Source organism: Emericellopsis cladophorae (genome assembly GCF_022114955.1).
Source record: "Emericellopsis cladophorae strain MUM 19.33 chromosome Unknown NODE_2_length_1295279_cov_118_880017, whole genome shotgun sequence".
In the NCBI taxonomy this organism is placed as follows: Eukaryota; Fungi; Ascomycota; class Sordariomycetes; order Hypocreales; family Bionectriaceae; genus Emericellopsis; species Emericellopsis cladophorae.
Window position 1 is genome coordinate 1,185,081 of NW_026250927.1, and position 17,361 is coordinate 1,202,441.

At 55.6% G+C, this 17,361-nt stretch overlaps 8 protein-coding genes across 8 annotated transcripts; 3 read left to right on the forward strand and 5 right to left on the reverse strand.

Annotated features, from left to right (window-relative positions):
• Positions 1-719: 719 nt before the first annotated feature.
• On the forward strand, positions 720-1,924 carry J7T54_007135 (MDS1 and EVI1 complex locus protein; the record flags this gene model as incomplete). Its single annotated transcript, XM_051510809.1, has 4 exons — positions 720-767; positions 832-862; positions 1,000-1,223; positions 1,280-1,924. 4 exons carry the CDS (start codon positions 720-722, stop codon positions 1,922-1,924), a joined length of 948 nt encoding a protein of 315 aa, XP_051366348.1.
• Positions 1,925-2,437: 513 nt separating this feature from the next.
• Positions 2,438-3,511, reverse strand: J7T54_007136 (uncharacterized protein; the record flags this gene model as incomplete). The annotated part of the gene is made up of 1 exon (XM_051510810.1): positions 2,438-3,511. The coding sequence occupies one exon, from the start codon at positions 3,509-3,511 to the stop codon at positions 2,438-2,440; it is 1,074 nt and encodes a 357-aa protein (XP_051366349.1).
• A 2,821-nt stretch (positions 3,512-6,332) lies between these two features.
• Positions 6,333-6,783, reverse strand: J7T54_007137 (uncharacterized protein; the record flags this gene model as incomplete). The annotated part of the gene is made up of 2 exons (XM_051510811.1): positions 6,333-6,585; positions 6,716-6,783. The coding sequence occupies 2 exons, from the start codon at positions 6,781-6,783 to the stop codon at positions 6,333-6,335; spliced, it is 321 nt and encodes a 106-aa protein (XP_051366350.1).
• Positions 6,784-7,198: 415 nt separating this feature from the next.
• On the reverse strand, positions 7,199-7,516 carry J7T54_007138 (endoxylanase; the record flags this gene model as incomplete). The annotated part of the gene is made up of 1 exon (XM_051510812.1): positions 7,199-7,516. The coding sequence occupies one exon, from the start codon at positions 7,514-7,516 to the stop codon at positions 7,199-7,201; it is 318 nt and encodes a 105-aa protein (XP_051366351.1).
• Positions 7,517-7,749: 233 nt separating this feature from the next.
• On the forward strand, positions 7,750-9,800 carry J7T54_007139 (alpha-l-arabinofuranosidase axha-2; the record flags this gene model as incomplete). The annotated part of the gene is made up of 4 exons (XM_051510813.1): positions 7,750-8,195; positions 8,247-8,656; positions 9,073-9,734; positions 9,789-9,800. The coding sequence occupies 4 exons, from the start codon at positions 7,750-7,752 to the stop codon at positions 9,798-9,800; spliced, it is 1,530 nt and encodes a 509-aa protein (XP_051366352.1).
• Positions 9,801-10,259: 459 nt separating this feature from the next.
• J7T54_007140 (NAD-dependent epimerase/dehydratase family protein) lies at positions 10,260-11,264 on the reverse strand (the record flags this gene model as incomplete). The annotated part of the gene is made up of 1 exon (XM_051510814.1): positions 10,260-11,264. The coding sequence occupies one exon, from the start codon at positions 11,262-11,264 to the stop codon at positions 10,260-10,262; it is 1,005 nt and encodes a 334-aa protein (XP_051366353.1).
• Positions 11,265-11,938: 674 nt separating this feature from the next.
• J7T54_007141 (uncharacterized protein) lies at positions 11,939-12,945 on the reverse strand (the record flags this gene model as incomplete). The annotated part of the gene is made up of 3 exons (XM_051510817.1): positions 11,939-12,071; positions 12,136-12,414; positions 12,464-12,945. 3 exons carry the CDS (start codon positions 12,943-12,945, stop codon positions 11,939-11,941), a joined length of 894 nt encoding a protein of 297 aa, XP_051366354.1.
• A 1,104-nt stretch (positions 12,946-14,049) lies between these two features.
• Positions 14,050-17,172, forward strand: J7T54_007142 (multiple inositol-polyphosphate phosphatase / bisphosphoglycerate 3-phosphatase; the record flags this gene model as incomplete). The annotated part of the gene is made up of 6 exons (XM_051510818.1): positions 14,050-14,146; positions 14,200-14,333; positions 14,382-14,500; positions 14,551-15,554; positions 16,325-16,869; positions 16,927-17,172. The coding sequence occupies 6 exons, from the start codon at positions 14,050-14,052 to the stop codon at positions 17,170-17,172; spliced, it is 2,145 nt and encodes a 714-aa protein (XP_051366355.1).
• Positions 17,173-17,361: the final 189 nt, after the last annotated feature.

The following is a 17,361-nucleotide window of genomic DNA, read 5'->3' on the forward strand; positions in this document are numbered from 1 at the left end:
GCGAGTACGACGCTAGACCTAATTTGGATATTGTGAGAATGACTAAGGTCGGGGGAGAAGGTACTACGCACGAAAGCACGTGATACGTGATACACTACAAGGCTTCGGACGACCGTACGTGCCCCGTCTCTGTGCATGCTTGCTTCACATACTTCTCACTTTCTGATCAATTGAGCTTGAGTGGTGGATTCAGGATGCATCAGGCATTGTTGAAACTGCCAGGGTGTCACTCAGTGATCATGGCGTGAACAGTACGAAATGCTTTTATCCCGTCTTACTATCGACAGGAAGCGGTGGACCATCGGAACACAGCCTGTCAAGTCAAGTGTAGGTGCGTACTGCCAGCTTCAAGTCATGGGCAGAACCGCGGCGGGCCAAAGGAAGATTGCCTGAGTACTAGCATATAGACGCTGGAAATGGCTTTTGTACTGAGCCTTCCAGGAGGCAGCAGTCAATGAATGGTCGCTGTCGGCCACGACGCTGCAATTCTGCTGCACCTGATCAGTACACCTTACGGCACGTTTCACATGCAGATGAGTTAAAAAGACCGGGACACGCTCCTAAGCCCCTATAGGCTGTCTTGAATCTTCAACGAACCATCCTATACTGTGCGACCTTTGTATCCCCAAAGCCACCATCTCTGCTCAACGCCTCATCGTGACCAGAGGGCGTCTTGCTTGTCCAGCGAGAAGTGCATCGACTCGTTCAATCAATTTGCGATGAGCCTGCTTTCTACTTCACTCCCCAGCATAGCCACTGAACCGACAGTAAGTCTGGTCCATCTTGAACGCGCATCACGAGGCGTGAGAAGGAGAGACGCCACATCCACAGCCATTGATCACCGTCATCGCGCTCCTAGCAAGTGAGCCACGAGTAGTCGCGCCAACACTTTCGTCATCTTGTCAGCCAACCGTTCTTCCACCATGTTTGGATGCGGCAAGTGTGATCGAACCTTTCCCGCTGGCGAATATGCACGGGACCAGCATTGTAACGACACAGGCCACTGCAAGCCCGACCTTGAGTGTGTAGAATGCGGCTTGGAAGATGATCATGAAGGCTGGTGCGAGGCCCTCGCCACGGAAGATGACGGGTACACCTGCCGCCTTCTCAGATGCAGCAAACGACATGCCATCACGAGGCACCGAAACGACCACGAGGCGTTCAAGCACTGCCTCTGTGGCTCGTGCGGCAGGACTATGGACAATGTGAACAACGTGAAGAGCGTAAGCCCCCGCGCATGGCATCTTCATCGTTGGCAACTAGCGCTGACTCGAGACAGCACCTGAACTCCCAGCAACACAAAGGCGACCGCAATTATTCCCTCGTCCGGCGCAACAAAGGTCCAGCAACCGTCAGTGCGGTTGCGAATCCGACTCCACCGCCAACACCACCGCATCAAGTTCATGTGGCTGCTTCACTTCCCGGACAGCCTGTCCAGTGTCCCTTTTGCCCAGTCGGCCACGACCGCATCAGCGCAGTGCTCATGCATCTCGAGCGAGGCAGCTGTCCAGACACCTACCTCAAACGCAGCGACATATTCAACGCCGTATGTCTGTGCGACGATACGGGCACCATTACGAACTTGAAGCTCCATCAGCCCACGCGCGAGAGCTCCTGGAACCCAGAGACGAAGGTTTTCAGCTGTACACTTTGCGAACGTGGTTTCCAGACCGTCGGCGCCCTCACAGATCACATGAATAGCGAGTTTCACGAGTTTGAGTGGTATCACTGTCCGAATGCCGATGACTGTGTCAGCCAATTCGGCTTGCTGTCTGCGTTGATGGCACATCTGGAGGAGGAAGCGTGTGGCTGGAAGTCTTTCGAAGAGCTGCAGGAACACGGCCGTGTGGTCCTGGATCCTATGCGGCTGATGTGGTTGGAGGGAAAGAGCAGGCGCTGGAGTATGACTGGTGAGCCGGGGTGACTTTTTGTAGGCCACGTATGAGCTACGCCCGTGTACTTTATGCTAGATGAATGGACCGCTGGTGTACTGGATAGCCTTCTTTCTGCGTGTCTGCAACGGCGCAACGAGGGATTTGCACATGTCAAGGGGACAGACATGTCACATACCGCCGCGATGTGCACGAGTCACGACCAGGTCGATCAGATTCAGCCCCATCCCCAACCTGGGGAAATCCCCCACTCGCCGCCTCCATGTCGAACCAAAATCGTATGATCTCCAGTCGCTTCCCCCACCCAAAGCCCACCGTGACCCAATGGGCCGAATCCCAGGTAAATGGAACGCCGGTCTCCACTGATGACAACGCACAACCGCTGTGAAGCACGGAGTATGAAGCTGGGCACAAGGAACTGACTCGACTTCATATATGGGGGTATATTTGCTTGTCTGCTGCTCTTTACAACATATATATGGCCAAAATCTATCCAAGATGATAGGAAACCGGTGTGTCCACGGTCGGGCGGGCCAATACCTCACTCAAATGTACTCATATGTGACTTCTGTGGTCACCGTCACCATAATCTGTAGCTGATCCTTGTCCACATTGGCCAGGCTGAGCCAGTGGCCCCTCTCACCTTCCAACACCTCCGAGTTGACGCGGCCACAGCACATAATATACAGAGTTGGCTTCTCGTTCTTCTTGTACACCAAGTCCATCGCCGTAGGCGACACCAGGTCGTCGCGGAGAAAGTGAACGGTGCTGCTGCCGGAGCCGGCTTCCCCATCTGTGTCGATTCGCCAAAGATGACCTGCGGTGTAGCTGCATACGTATGCTGAGCTGCCATCGGGCGTGATCACGAGACCATCTGCGTTCTCGAGATCCGCTGCCAATTCCACCACGTCGCCTACAGGCTTGATATCCTTGCCATCGTCTGTGCGTTCGATGGGGAAGCGATAGAGCTTGCCGGTGCCGGTGTTGGTGAACCAGCCGAATCGCTCGCTGAACCGTAATTTGTTTATGCCAAAGATGCTGGCCTCGCTAGGCGCGGCCAGTGACGGGTCTTCAAAGAGCACGGAGCATTCGGACCTCGCCAAGTCGACGCGCCATATGCGTCCTTGGATCGAGTCGGCAATGGCGACAATGCTATCTGACACGGGCACGATGCCCATGAGAAACCCAGCGTCGGGGATATCCATGATCTTTGTGTATTCTGCCTTGTCGTCGCCCTCATCTGGCGGCAAGGCCATGCGCCAAAGCGCCCAGGAGTGGAACTGGCCCCGCGCGAGGTCAGCAAATCCTGTGACCACAGCGTACTCCTCGCGCTTGGTGCCCTCGAGAGCGCAGAGGTTGAAACACCCGTTGGCGTCGGGAAAGCGCTTTAATAAGCGCGGTCTTACAGTGCCATCGTCATTTTCGAAGTGCGCGGCCGTAGCTATGTCGATGGAGAACATATCGGGTTCTTCAAGGCGCGTGGTGAGGACGTCGCCGTTGGGGCGCACCACCATTCCCTCCGTCCACATGTCCGAGGGGAGCTGGTCGAGTAGAACCGTGTCGCGGAGGTTGGGGTCATGCGCCTGGTCATGGCTGCCCGTGCCTTTGACGACGGCCATGGTAACGGGCAGAGGGGCGTGCGTGTCGTGGTGAGTGCGGTTGGCGATGCTGTCCCACGTCGGTGATGCGGGGGGAGGTTGACAGGCAGTTCGTGTGGCTTATCTGCGCCTACAGAGAGCTTGCGCGATCGCGGTTTCGGTAGTTGAACTGATGGCCGACGTAATGCGGGCGTCGTGCTTGTGGTACAGCACTATGGCTGCCCCCACAGTGGAGAAGAGGTTTGCGTGGGCGCGGGTCTCTGGGCGGAGAGAAATTCGCAAACGTAGATGTCGTCGAGGTCGGGAGGATTTTTACAGAACAGAGTGAAAAGAAAGAAGAACCAGATCTGAGGAGGAGAAGTGAAGAGGAGGCAGCGATTGGAATGGAATGGACAGTGGGTGGTTGTTGGAAGGGAAAAAGCAAGGGGATTGATTGACTGAAGTGGGCTCGAAGGCTGAAGACGGGACATGGACATGGGCCTAATCGTTAGCAGGTGCGACCGGGGACTGGGGAGTCGGGGCAGGCCCGACTGGAGCGATATGGAGGAAGGGAAAGAGGAGGTTGAGGGGCAGCGTAACTTGGATGGATGCAGCGTCTCCTCACCCGGTCCCATCCCTCATCGATGGGCAGGCAGTCTTGTTGGTGAACAGAACTCTCCAGTCGCGCATGGGAGCGATGCCCATCTTTGCAGCTTCGAGTCGCTGAGCCGAGTCCATGCAAGGCTGTCCTCTGATAATACTACCTCAGAGGCTCAATCACCAACAAGCAACACTGACCATTGATTGATAAATAAATACCTTGCCTTACGGAGTGCTTTGTTGGTCGGTCTAGTGTCTCAGACTTTGCATCGGCCCCCGCCAGCGAGCTGCATGCATTCCTGTGCCTCTTTCCTGCTACGTAAGTATGTACAGTACGGATACGTTAAGTGCTTTCGCCTTCACTACCGCACCCTCGCGCAGCATCGCCAAACTCGAAGAACACGGAACATTCGCATCCTCTCGAGCCTCCAGTCAGGTGCTATTAATTACGTGTACATTGCTCGGCAGTGTATCAGCCGCAGTCTCTCTCGCACCGACAATTCTATTGGGAGCCTCAAACATACAGCGGGCACTGTGTATTAATTAATTAGTACGTACTTGTTTGTAGCCCATCATGCAGGGCCATCGACCGTCGAATCTTAGACGCCCCAATCCTCACGAACCCCAGCAGCCCCTCCTACTTCTCAAAGATCAAACATGAGGTACTTTGTTGAAAAAAAAAAATAAAAAAAATAAAATAAAATTTATATATATATATATATTCTGTACTGGGTTCATGTTTGCAAGTTGATCGCTTTCCTTGCGCGACACGCCACATTTTCACTGCTTCTCACAACGCTGCCATGTCGTTCGTGTCTGCCCGCATCAAAGCTGGGCGATCAAATGAGTGGCGGATACGGCTCACGCAAGCCAAGCTCGCGACAAGAGCCGCTCAACGAGATGAGTCGAGCGGCCGCCAACCGCATGCCTTGATCAGCCAGTGGCTTGCATCTGGGAGCCCTTCGCCTTGGCAGCATGAACGAAGTTAACTGGCAGACCGCGGCACGGTCAGCTGGAGGAAGCCGTGATTCTGTCCCCAATCTGGTTCGTTCCCTTGTTCCTGGCCTTGGCATCGAATAGGATCGCAGCCCGCCCGGATGCACCAAGCCCACCAATTGGATCGTGTCAGCTCGTGCCGTCAGAACAAGCCAAACCAAACCAACAGGCCAGGCGAGGGAAGTGCAGTGAACACTGAACAGGGCAGTTTCGCCGCCGCCGATTCGACGAAGATCTTCACCGTAAGCCGAAGACTGGCGGTGCGGCTGGTGCCGAAAGTGCACGGACGGCGGGGATCAACGAGGCTCACATCCGACGCATAAGTTATAATCATCGACGCTCCGTGGCAATTTCCCGATGCTTGACGTGTGGCGGAATTGAAGCTATCGTGGCGTGTTGTTCGGCAGGTGCTCATACAGGGAGTGAGTGGCGACTACATCGCAGTCTTCTCGAAAGAACAGGTGGCCGGAAAACGCGAGGCTCATTCGGGGATCAGAGTTTGATCCTGCATGATAAGATCGCCAGGCAGGCGGACTGATCTCTGGGCTACATCTTGCGATATCCGTGCGATTCGGTCGAGGGGAATCTATCAATTTCTAAGTTGCTGGCACATCGATCAGCATTTGCCGATAGAAATTGTCGTTGACTGTCCCATGCTAATTCATCATAGCCTTCGTCAGGACATTGACAAAGCACGTCTCAGCTCCTTGTTCGTCATCCACTTCGATAGTTTGACGCTGACAAAATCAGTCTTGTCCTGTGCTCCTCATGCAGCTGAACCGCGTGGATCATCATGGCAAAGTAAAATGAACAAGACCATCCTCTGTCCTGCGCGATGAATGTTCTGAGCCATGATCGTTCGTCTTCTTGATCTTTTTTTGAAACTGCATAACTCGAGGGCGACCTACGCAGGACACAGAGCGCAACGTGCGTGCCTCACGACTACACACGATGATTACACCTACGCCATCAAAGCCTGTTCACGACGTCAAGTACGACGTGGAATCCAACGTATCACAAGACTAGTTCACGAGGGCGAGGAACAGCACAAGAAAATAGCATACCAACCATTGGTGGTGTATGCAACTAACATGTATTTGGAGTTGAACTGGTGCTGTATACCAAGAAGAAAAAGAAGATCTACATTGCTGAAGCCAAGGCGCGCCTGTCAAGCAGGACACCTATAAATCAGCGCATGGGCGCAGCTCAAAATCTGTCTTCGGCCACTGATCATGAGCTTGCCAACGTCGAGATTGGCAAGGCCAGATTAGCAACGGTGGTGGTGGTGGTGGTGGCGGCGTCCGTGTCTGAACGCGCGGCTGTGCTTCTTCATATGATGACGGCGGATGCAAAAGTCGGGCTTGTCGACTACGGCTCCGTCGTCCGTGTTGTCCTTGCCATTTCCATTGCCCTGCTCGGGGGCGTCGCCTTGCTCGTTGTCGGGCTCTGCGGCAGGCTCTGCGGTGGGCTCTTTGGCTGGCGCCTCGACAGTGGTCGTAGGGAGGGTTTCCGAAGGCTCGCTGGCGTCAGAGTCGGAGTCAGAACCGCTGTCGCTCTCGGTCCAGGACTCCAGTCCATCGGAATTTTAATTCAAGGGCCTTGTAGGTCATGTGGGGGACACGGTACGAACTATGGATACGTACGACATACGAATTAACCTCCGACGCGGGATGCATTAACCAGGGGTATAAGCTGAACTGCGGCTCGAGAAGACGCATATGGAAACTTAAAGAGCCACTCATCCATTTGATCATTTCATTGTCAGTATTACGAATTGTTGAGTAAGCTCTATCAAAGGCCTGTTCGTCTTGTCGCCTTGCGAAGTCATCAATTCTTTTCAACAGACAGGCACTGATCATGAGAAGTCGCCAAACCACCAATTCAGTAGTAGGATTCCGGGCAGAAACAATGCATTTCTGTACCAGCCAGCTAAAGTCATTTGTTATCACAGATGCAGATAGCACACACGGAGCACCGCAAGAAGCTCAAAAAGGTGGTGTTTTCACAGTTCGTCACACTGGTCATAACTGAACGAGCTGGGCACAACCCTGCAGCACCAACATTTGTACAAAACATGAAGCGAAATGCGGAAAGCTTTGCATCGAGCATGTTTCTCCATCACGAAAAGCGCATTTAAAGAATATTCAGAATGGCATCGTAAGCAGGCTTGGCGTTGAAGCTGCCGTCGAACAAGAGAGGGTTATCTCCCTGACGCCAGGAGTCCTCGGGGGTGTTAGCAAGATTCACAATCCACGTCAAAGACCAGAGACTCACAGCATCACTCACGCCCCAGACGGTAATGGACCTGCACTTTTCAATGTTCAGGCAAGCCTGGACCACAGCCGTGTAATCTTCCGAGGGTGCCTGGGCAATGTCGAGCTCCATGATGGCCACCTCGTCCACGGGCGCCGACGCCAGCTGCTCGAGAGCACCCTGGACAGCCGAGCCCATACCGGGCGAGATGTGCGTCTAGGAGTCGATGCCGTCAATAGGCACACCAGCGTTGACGAGCTGTTCCACCATGGACAACATGCCGTTGACTTTGCCTGCGTAACGGCCGGCCACGGTGGCGATGTGATCGCGCATGACCTGGCGCAGCGTGTCGGCGTCCCGAATGCCCTCGACCCAGACGATCTTCCCACCCTGATCGACAATCCGACTCTCCAACCCAAGCCTCCGGCAGAATGAAGTTCAGCGTCTTGAACGCCCTGGCGCTCCTTGCGCCGGTGACCTCGGTTGTGGCCCAGTGCTCTCTGCCCTCGTCCTTCCGCTGGACATTGTCTGGTCCCTTGGCCCAGCCCCAGAACGGCTGGGCGCCCTACAATGGCCAGCAGCTCGTGTACGGAACGACCGCCAACTGGAATGGCCAGTGGGGCTCCATGAACTTCAGCCCCGTCAGCGATGTCTCCCAGCTAGGCTCGGTGTCCCAGAACGCCATGTCCCAGGGCACCGTCAAGCCCACTCTCTTCTTCTTCCGCCCCAAGAACATCTGGGTCCTGGCGTACCAGTGGGGACCGACCGTTTTCTCCTACAAGACGTCGAAAAACCCCACGAACCCCAACGGGTGGTCCTCTCTTCACCGGCAGGATGTCGGGCTCGGGCACCGGCAGCATCGACCTGACCCTGATCGGTGACGCCAACAACATGTATCTCTTCTTCGCCGGCGACAATGGCTCTACAGGACCAGCATGCCCATTGGCAACTTTCCCGGCAACTTTGGCAGCTCCTCGACCGTCATCATGAGCGACACGACCAACAACCTGTTTGAGGCCGTGCAGGTCTACTCCCTCCAGGGCCAGGGCGGCTGCCTCATGATCGTCGAGGCCATCGGCTCGCAAGGCCGCTACTTCCGCTCCTTCACCGCCAGCAGCCTGTCGGGCCAGTGTACGCCCCTCGCCGCCACCGAGCAGGACCCCTTCGCCGGCAAGGCCAACACGGGCGTCACCTGGACCAACGACATCAGCCACGGCGAGCTGATCAGCACCTCGGCCGACGAGACGTTCCCCGTGGACCCCTGCAGGCTGCAGTTCCTGTACCAGGGTCACGCCCCCAACTCGGGCGGCGACTATGTCCTTCTGCCTTACCGCCCTGGTCTCCTGACCCAGGCTTAGATGAGAGGAACAGTGTGGCTGGTGCGCCCAGGTCTATTGGTAGTGGGCGGTGATTAGCTAGCGATCGAATAATCTATGAGATTGACGCGAATTGGATGAGCAACATGAAATATGTCTGAATCTCAATGTGACTAAGGAGTATGTCGTCCTTCACATTGACCGATCACATGCCCTAAAACAGTGTCTGAATGAGGTAGTGCATTGCGAGCACGTGACTGCGCGACACGCGACACATCCGGCGAGCACGTTGATCCGGCCGCGACACCTTTTTCAGGGGCGTTGGCTGGATCCCCGTCATTCATTGAACCTTTCCATCAAACACGTCTCGGTGGACGTGAACAATGAGTAACCTCGTAGGGATGCGTCGCGTGTCCCGCACATTCATTATTTTCATAGTGGTCACCCTCTCGCTCTTCATCTACATCTCTCTGCCCCGGGCCCAGCTTGATGTGGCGATCCCCACAGCTCAGGGTCCCCAGTCACATGCGCAGGCTCCCGAGCAGGATGGCGAGCAGCCCAACGTCGTGAAGCCACAGGTCGAGAAGACAGGCCCCGAGCTGCGCGTTCCGGAAGCCGAGGATGCGTCTGATGATGCGACCGCGGCGGAGGACTCTGTGACCGAGGAGAAGGAGGCCAAGGTCGGCGCCGAATTGACGCAGGAGCAATATGTCAAGGCGCATGACCCGGAGCATTTCAAGGAGATTGATCATATCGAGGAGCACCTGGAGGATGGCGATGCCGGGGATGGGCTTCACGAGGACCTCGCTGAGAACTCGGGCCAGACCACCACCCAGGGCCAGTCGGAGCCGGGCACCAAGGCCGACTATGTCGCGGAGCACGATGAGGAGGAAGGGGAGCACTCTGATGCCTCTGTCGCCGCACCGATTGAGGGTGCCGCCGAGGAGCATGATCCTGCTCTGGTCGAGGACTATCTGAAGCAGCACGACGGCGAGGAACGGGTGGATGAGGACTTGGAGGTTCTCGCACAGGACGCCACGGAGTCGAGGGCTGACGAGTCGTCTGAGGAGACTGTGGAGGGATCTACCGTCGACAAGCGAGTGAGTGGAGGAGTGCGTGTTAGCCCAGCTGGTACTCATGCTGACACCTGGCAGGCATCCAATTAAGGGACATTCTTGGCGAGCATCGTGAAGATGTACTGCTCGAGGGTGCCTGGTGCTAGCGTTTGCGTCTAGTGAGACTCGGGCTTTCGCTGCCACAAGACGTTTACAACGCACTTGCAGCAATCCGAGCCCGACCAGACTGTCATGTCCGGACGGACGGCAGGTCCCCCCAAAGCCTTCCAGTCGAGAGTGAGGCGCCAAGATGCCCACATCAACCCGTTTGAGAATATACCAAATTGCCTGTGAAGGGGCAAGATCGAAGAGAGAAATCTTGTACATCTACCGGATGAGCCCTTTGAGGCAACATCCTTGACTTGTATGTGATGGCGAGCGCGCAATGATTTGCTTGGATCTTATGCATGAGTCTATCTACACATTGACGGCAAGGGGATATATGGATATACACACAGCGACAGATTGGGGGAAAGAGAAGAAAATATTAGTGCATTGGTCTTTACAGTATTACGCTCGCTGATCCAGAAACCACTCTACAAACTTGGGGATCCCTTGACTGATGTTCGTCGTGGGCTTATACCCCAACAGCCGACTCGCCTTGGATACGTCGGCAAATGTCACAGCCATATCGCCAGCTTGTGCGCCGCGACGATCAATTTTAGCTGTGCGCCCTATGCTCTGCTCGAGCAAGGCGATCAACTGACCCAGCTCAATCGTCTGCGACTCGCCGAGGTTGAATACCTCGTAGTACGAGCCTCGATAGTCCATCGCCGCCCGAACGCCCTGGATGATGTCGTCGATATAGGTATAGTCCCTCCGCGTGCTGCCATCCCCAAAGACGGGGATGGGGTTCCCCTCGGCAATCAACTTTGCGAATTTGTGAATCGCCAGGTCTGGACGCTGTCGAGGGCCGTACACGGTGAAGAAGCGGAGACACACGCAGCGGATCGCGTACAGGTGCGCGTACGTGTGGCAGAGCAGCTCGGCGGCCGCCTTGGACGCAGCGTAGGGGGAAATTGGCTGCGAGGTCTTGCACGCCTCGGAGAAGGGGACCTTGGCGTTGAGGCCGTACACGCTGGAGGACGACCCGAAGACGAAGGTGCCCACGCCAAATTCCCTTGCGCATTCCAGGAGGTTCAGCGTTCCCGTGGTGTTTGTGTCGAGGTAGTCGCCTGGGCGCTCCAGCGAGGGCCGCACGCCGGCTTTGGAGGCGAGGTGGACAATGGTGTCGAACTTGTTCTCCTCAAAGACCGACCGCAGGTCCTCCTTGTGCCGTATGTCGACCTCGTACAATGTGAAGCTTGGGTTGCCATGGTGCGCCGCGAGGTTGGCTCGTTTGATGGCTGGCGAGTAGAAGTCCTCAAAGTTGTCGAGGACTGTGACGTGCCAGCAGCCTTCGCTCAACAGGGCGTCGACTAGATTGGATCCAATGAAGCCCGCGCCGCCGGTGACCAGTATCTCGCCTCCTGCGCGGTGGCCCGCGATCGGGTTGGTCCTGGTTATGACAGTCATGTCGAGTTGGTGCTCGCTCGGGCGCGGAAAGATGGCAGACTGTCACAGAGGGATACCTGCAACTTATAGCCAGCAATTTCCATACCACCACGTCCGTGCGATGGGTCTGAGAAGAACGAGACAATGAGGGCATGATGCTCACCGGCCCAGAAGTCGCCCATCGATCGCCAGACCGCCACGCGCGACATTCGGAAATGCTCTGAGAATCCGAGACCAACTATCGCCTGGGTCGTCCCTTTTCGTAGTGGCCTGGCCGCATTCGAAAGGAAGATTAGGATCCAATTGGACAATTATCAGTCCATCGCCATCAAAATCAATGGTGCGCCCTTAGCGCGAGTGACCACATGCAGGTACGAAGGTCGAGGCTTGGGAAGTTGGGGCGGAAGTCGGAAAAGAAATAAAATCTTGCGCCAAGTGGATCAGTCGGCTCAACGGAAACCCGGTGATAGTAGAGCTGGACTAGTGAGTCTAGTGAGGCGGTCAAAAAGGAGGGATTCTGCAATCACTGTAACTGGAGAGGATGGTGCACAGGATCGCAATGGGATGGATGCGTGGCATTGGCACGTCAGAACCAGCAGATTCAACGTATTTGTATTTTCAAGTCGCACGGACTCTTGTTCAAGACAAAATATACGCAACATGACATCAAAAACTTTGACCAGCCCTCTCTCCAATCACGAAGTCCACGAGAACTCGACCAGAATAGGGTTGTGGTCCGACAAGATATTACCATCTGGCTGAACAAAGACGCTCGACTGGTAGCTCCATTCCGTCGCCTCAAGCGTGACTAAATCGCCAGCGCGGTAACTGAAAGATCCGTCAGCAGCTTTCTCCAATGCACGTTCTTATCGAGTCAGGATTCGGAACTTACAAGACCTTGTCAACAACCTCACAGCTGTTGGAAGCTGCCGGCACCGCACAGGCATCCGCAGGCGAGCCAGCCGTCGGATAGCTCCCACCCTTGATGAGCTCAACCCAGGGATCTGCGAACCCTGCGTCCGTCAAGAGGTCGATGCTGCGCGCGGCATTCGTCCATCGGTCGTTGGTGTCTCCGCCGATGATTACGGGACGTCCGCCCGCGTTGGCGTCAATGTGGCTCAGGATCTGCTCGATACCAGCGCGACGGGCATTAGAATCACCCGTGTCGCTTCTGAAGACAAGTTAGTACGACATTTCGAAGGGCGAGCAACACCACGAACCCAGCATCGGCATGGAGGTTGTACAGATCGACCTCGACGCCAGGAGCAATCTTCATACGCATGTACGAGAAGCCCTTTGGAGTGAGGCAGTCACCCGAGTTGAAGTTGCACCTGTTCCACTTGACCTGGCGGAAATTGTCCCAGTCAAAGTTGGCCACCGTGTTCAGGCCGCTGCCAAAGGGGACACCTCCCGTGGTGGGCGTGCGGAAGGGGTGGTTGTCCGTGGCGTAAATGTACGCGTGGTAGTTGAAGTCCTCCTGCATGTGCACAATGCCATAGGCGCCCCTGGCGAGCTGGGCGCCGATGAGGTTGGAGTTGGTGCCCTTGTCGCCCGGCACGCCGTTGTCGTTGAAGATGGGGGGTAGTCCAGCGACATTGTAGGTCAAGAAGTTGAATGTGCCGGAGGACTGGGCGAACGAGGCCTGGACGAAGAGAGGGAGCAGGACGGCTGCCGTGGACAGAGATGCGAAGAGGGCGACCATGGTTTCTTGGCTCAGGCAATCTGTCTGGGGACTCTGGTCTCCCTCACGATACAAGGACTGACGACAGCGACGACTACCATCTTTTATATGCGATTGAGATGAGGTTGTCATCTGCGTACGCCATGGCGACTCGCCGTATCCCGAAGATACAATTGAGCATGCGTGGTGGGTTAAACGCAGCAATCCATGCGGCAGTGCTGCACATGACCATCAACGTGCGCAACTACTTGGACAACTGCCGAATACGGACATGAAGGCCGTGATATTGCAGTTGAGTATTATACGGAGGGGACTGCCTGCGAGGGCAACGCATGTATGTCGCGGGGCATCTGTGAGGGGTATCGACAGATCAGCAGTTCTTTTATCCAGGGTCAAGGCGCGATCGCTGGTTTGTTGTGCCGAAGTTCCTGACATGTGGCACACAATACCCCTGGCTCCCGCCGCTGGGGTAGCATCCTCATGCCGGCTTTTGCGGTGTTCTTGGCCACCCAACCAACTTGAGCACATGAACCCGTGGGATCTGCCGCCATCGTCCTTTGTAAATGGAGGCTCCGGGACATATAACGTATGCAGGTTCAATCTCCGATGCTATGCCATGCAATGACGCATTATTAACCACTTGTAAGCCGCCTCCAGAAAACGTGCACCATTTGGCGGAAAACACCACGAGCTCGCCTCCCTTTGCACGTTAGATTTCCTGTGTGGATGTTAGATCGTGCTGCAACTCAGAGCCAGTTGCGCCTTTTGCACTTTTGCAAGAGATGATCTCTTATCGCCGGCCAAAAAGAAGAGGCGGTATTGATGGTTCACAACCATGGAAACCTGGTCACCCAAAGGGCAGAGTACAGCAGGAACAGTCTCTGTAGAGGCGTTTGGATATGGCATCCACCCACGTGGCTCGGACTGCATTGTAATCACTATGTAAGTATGTATGTCCATGGAGCATACCCATGCCACGAGTGATATCTCATGAGGCCAAGGGTGATGATATGGCGAATGCAGACCCGACCAGGGTCAAAGGTGCCAGCATATAACAAAGACGTTGGCCGTCAGTTGCATGTTTCTGGCACAGGCACGCGAAAAAAACAGGATACACTCACCATCATGAAGTCCATCACTGCTTTCACAACACTCGTGGGCGTTGCTGCGGCCGAGTTCAACCCTCTGCACCACCTTGGTGCCAACAGTCCTTGGTTTGCCGGTAAGTGACCGCCAGATCAGCCTTCAGAGACGATCCAAAACTGAGAAGAAAAGGTCCCAACGTCTTTGGTATCTCCAGCGAGGCCCCAGAGGGCTGCAAGGTTGACCAGGCTGTGTACATCACGCGCCATGGGAGCCGTTACCCCGATCCTGGTGCCTACAATGGCTGGGTTGAACTGCACAAGAAGGTAAGCGTTCCGATGATCATCATGTGCACACAGCACTGAACAAAGTAGTTTCAAGCGCACGAGTTCACAGCTTCGGGGTCGTTGGAATTCCTGCCGAACTGGGAGCCAGTCCTGGAGGACCCGGCGCAACAGATAGCGCAGGTGTCGCCGGGAGGCTATGACGAGTTGTGAGTCGTATGGAACATGCATTCCTCTGGCCTGCATGCTAACAGAGTAGATACCACTTTGGCGTCGAGCTGAGAACACGCTACCCAGGCTGGTACAAGTACGGCTCGCCCTTCCATGTCTGGGCCAATGACTACCAGAGGACCGTCGACTCGGCCAGACTCTTTGCTCGTGGCTATGGAGGGCCCAACGCAACCGCACTGGGCACTGTCAAGCCCATCGCGGCCAAGGACCCGTCCGCTGTGGGCAACTCACTGGCGACCTCTGACTCCTGTCCCACGTACAACGACCGCTCTGGTGCCGGGTACACAAACGTCTGGGACCAGATCTACCTGCCCCCCATCGCGGAGCGCCTCAACAAGCTGGTTGAAGGCGACCTGACTCTCACTGCGAACGATGTGAGCAACTTCCCCTACCTCTGCGGATTCGAGTCGCAGATCATGCGCCAGACCAGCCCCTTTTGTGGTGTATTCACCGAGCAGGAGATTATGCAGTACGAATACCGCCAGGATCTCCGCTACTACTATGGCACCGGTCCTGGAAGCTACCAAAACTCATCCGTGATGCTGCCGGTGCTCCAGGGTGTCATTGACATTCTCCAATCTGGTCCCGAGACACCTCTCCAAGGCGCCGACAATGGCGAGGACGTCGTGGGCAGGCTGACGGTCGCCTTCACCCACGACAACCAGATCAATCAACTGGCGTCTAGCCTCGGCGTCTTTGACCACCAGGCTCCTCTCTCTGCGGATGCGATGGACGAGGACCGCATCTACGTGTCCAGCCGCAACAACCCCATGCGCGGCACCGTTGCGTTTGAGCGCCTCAACTGCGACGGCACGCTGTACCTGCGTCTGCTGCTCAACGATGCCGTGTACCCGGTCGCTGGCTGTGCGTGTGGCCCTGGTCGCTCATGCCCATTGGACAAGTACAACGATAAGGTGCTGGCGGCCAAGTGGGAGGAGGCGGGTGCGTTTGAGGACTTCTGCAACCTGCCAGACGGGGCGGCGACAACGTCCAAGACGGGTGGTGTGACGTTCTTCACCGACATGACTCTAGGTGCCATTCGTGATGTTGAGCCTTGATCGGAGGAGGGCGAAAAGAGTAAGTGGATTGGTGGGTTTGGGAAGAAAAGAATGCATCGTCGACGCACGCGAATCAAACGGTCCATTCAAGACACGGGTCTTCCCTGTGACCGGATGCAGTTAGCCATCACTTGAAAAGTCCTCCATCAGGATTTACCCTGTTTCTTTTGGCCTTTCCTATTCTCTCAACGTTTGATTGGTAAGATTGACGCCAGGGAGCGGATCCCTCGATGGCTTCGTCTCTAATTCAGGGTCCCGCCTCTAATCAGTAGAACGGGGTCTGATTCAGGGACCAGATCTCAAGCCTCAGGGCCTGGAACACCTCGATCACTGTGCCTGTTTTCGTTGTTCCCTGACCGCCGCTTGTAATCTGTAGTTGCCGCGGCATTTCCTTTACCTTTTCTTTTCCTCATTTCCTGTCCTCTACACAATCATCACCTCGCGCTAATATGAAGACCCAACAGGTTGCGGTGCCTCCTAGGCTCACAAAGGGTCTCAGACCTGTACTACCATCAGCCAACCGACAAGACTCGGACTTTTTCGTCCATCCGACCTTAATCCCAGACAACGATGCGCACAAGGGCAGACTGCTGCGCGCTTCAGCATCGATAGAGGCGGGCACGATCCTTCTCAGAGACACACCATACGCCACTGTACCGATACCCGTATCAGACAACAGCAGACAGTCGTTACTATGCAGTAATTTATCGTGCTCACAACGCTCAATTCTCAACTCATCGACAGTGAAATGCGCCCACAACTGCGACAGTGATGTGATCTGGTGCTCATCAAAATGCCACACTGGCGACTTGAAGCGACACAACTATGAATGCCGATGGCTCAAGCACCAAGGCCAGAAATGCCGTCGAGACGAGTCCAACTACAACTTTATCACTCTATGGCACGTCGTTCGACTGCTGGCGGGCTGGAACCTCGAGCTCCAGCCGGGCGTGGCAGCTAGTCGCCGCCCTCGAAACGACCGATTTGCCTGGGGCTGGGAAGCCGTCCTGCAATGCTGCCACTATCTCGAGTCTTGGCCCGAGGAGCAGCTGATGCATTGGAAACGACTGGCGGAGACCTACTTGATGGATAAAGAGTGCTTGCCGAGTGCCCTCAATCTCAGCGAAATGGTTGCGCTGATCTGCAAAGAAGAGACGAATACCTTTGGGCTGTATCCAACTGCGACAGGACCGCTGAGCGCATCCGGGCAGCGTTTGTCAAGAGGCGAATCCTACGGGCTCAGTCTCTATCCGAGGGCTGCCATGTTCAACCACTCGTGTGAGCCAAGTGTAGGTACTACCGCTGTCGGGAGCAGGCATGGCGTCGTGGGCTAACCGAGAACACAGGTGGCGCATGCTCCGGACACGCATGGGTGCATGGTATATACAGCGGCGCGAGACATTGGCAAGGGCGAGGAGCTCACCATCACGTACTTTGACCTCGCCGCGCGTAACACTGTGGCGAGTAGACAGGAGCATGTGCGAGAGCAGTTTCGCTTCAAGTGCACGTGTGACAGGTGTGTCGAGGAAGAGGCCGCTGATAATCTAGCGGAGCTTGATGCGCTGCCCCTCGGTGGGATCGCGTGGTCATAGCACGTCAATGAGATTCTGCCGCTGGCGGTCTCGGCCTGGTGATCCTCGCGGTCGAGGGAGAATGGTGTGAGAAAGGAAAGGCGGTGCAGGAGTAGCTGCTGACACAGGAGACAAAAACTTCAGACTCCGCTGAACCAAATGCTAGACTCCGCCCGATCAAGGGGGAAATGATTGAATCGGAGCGGACTT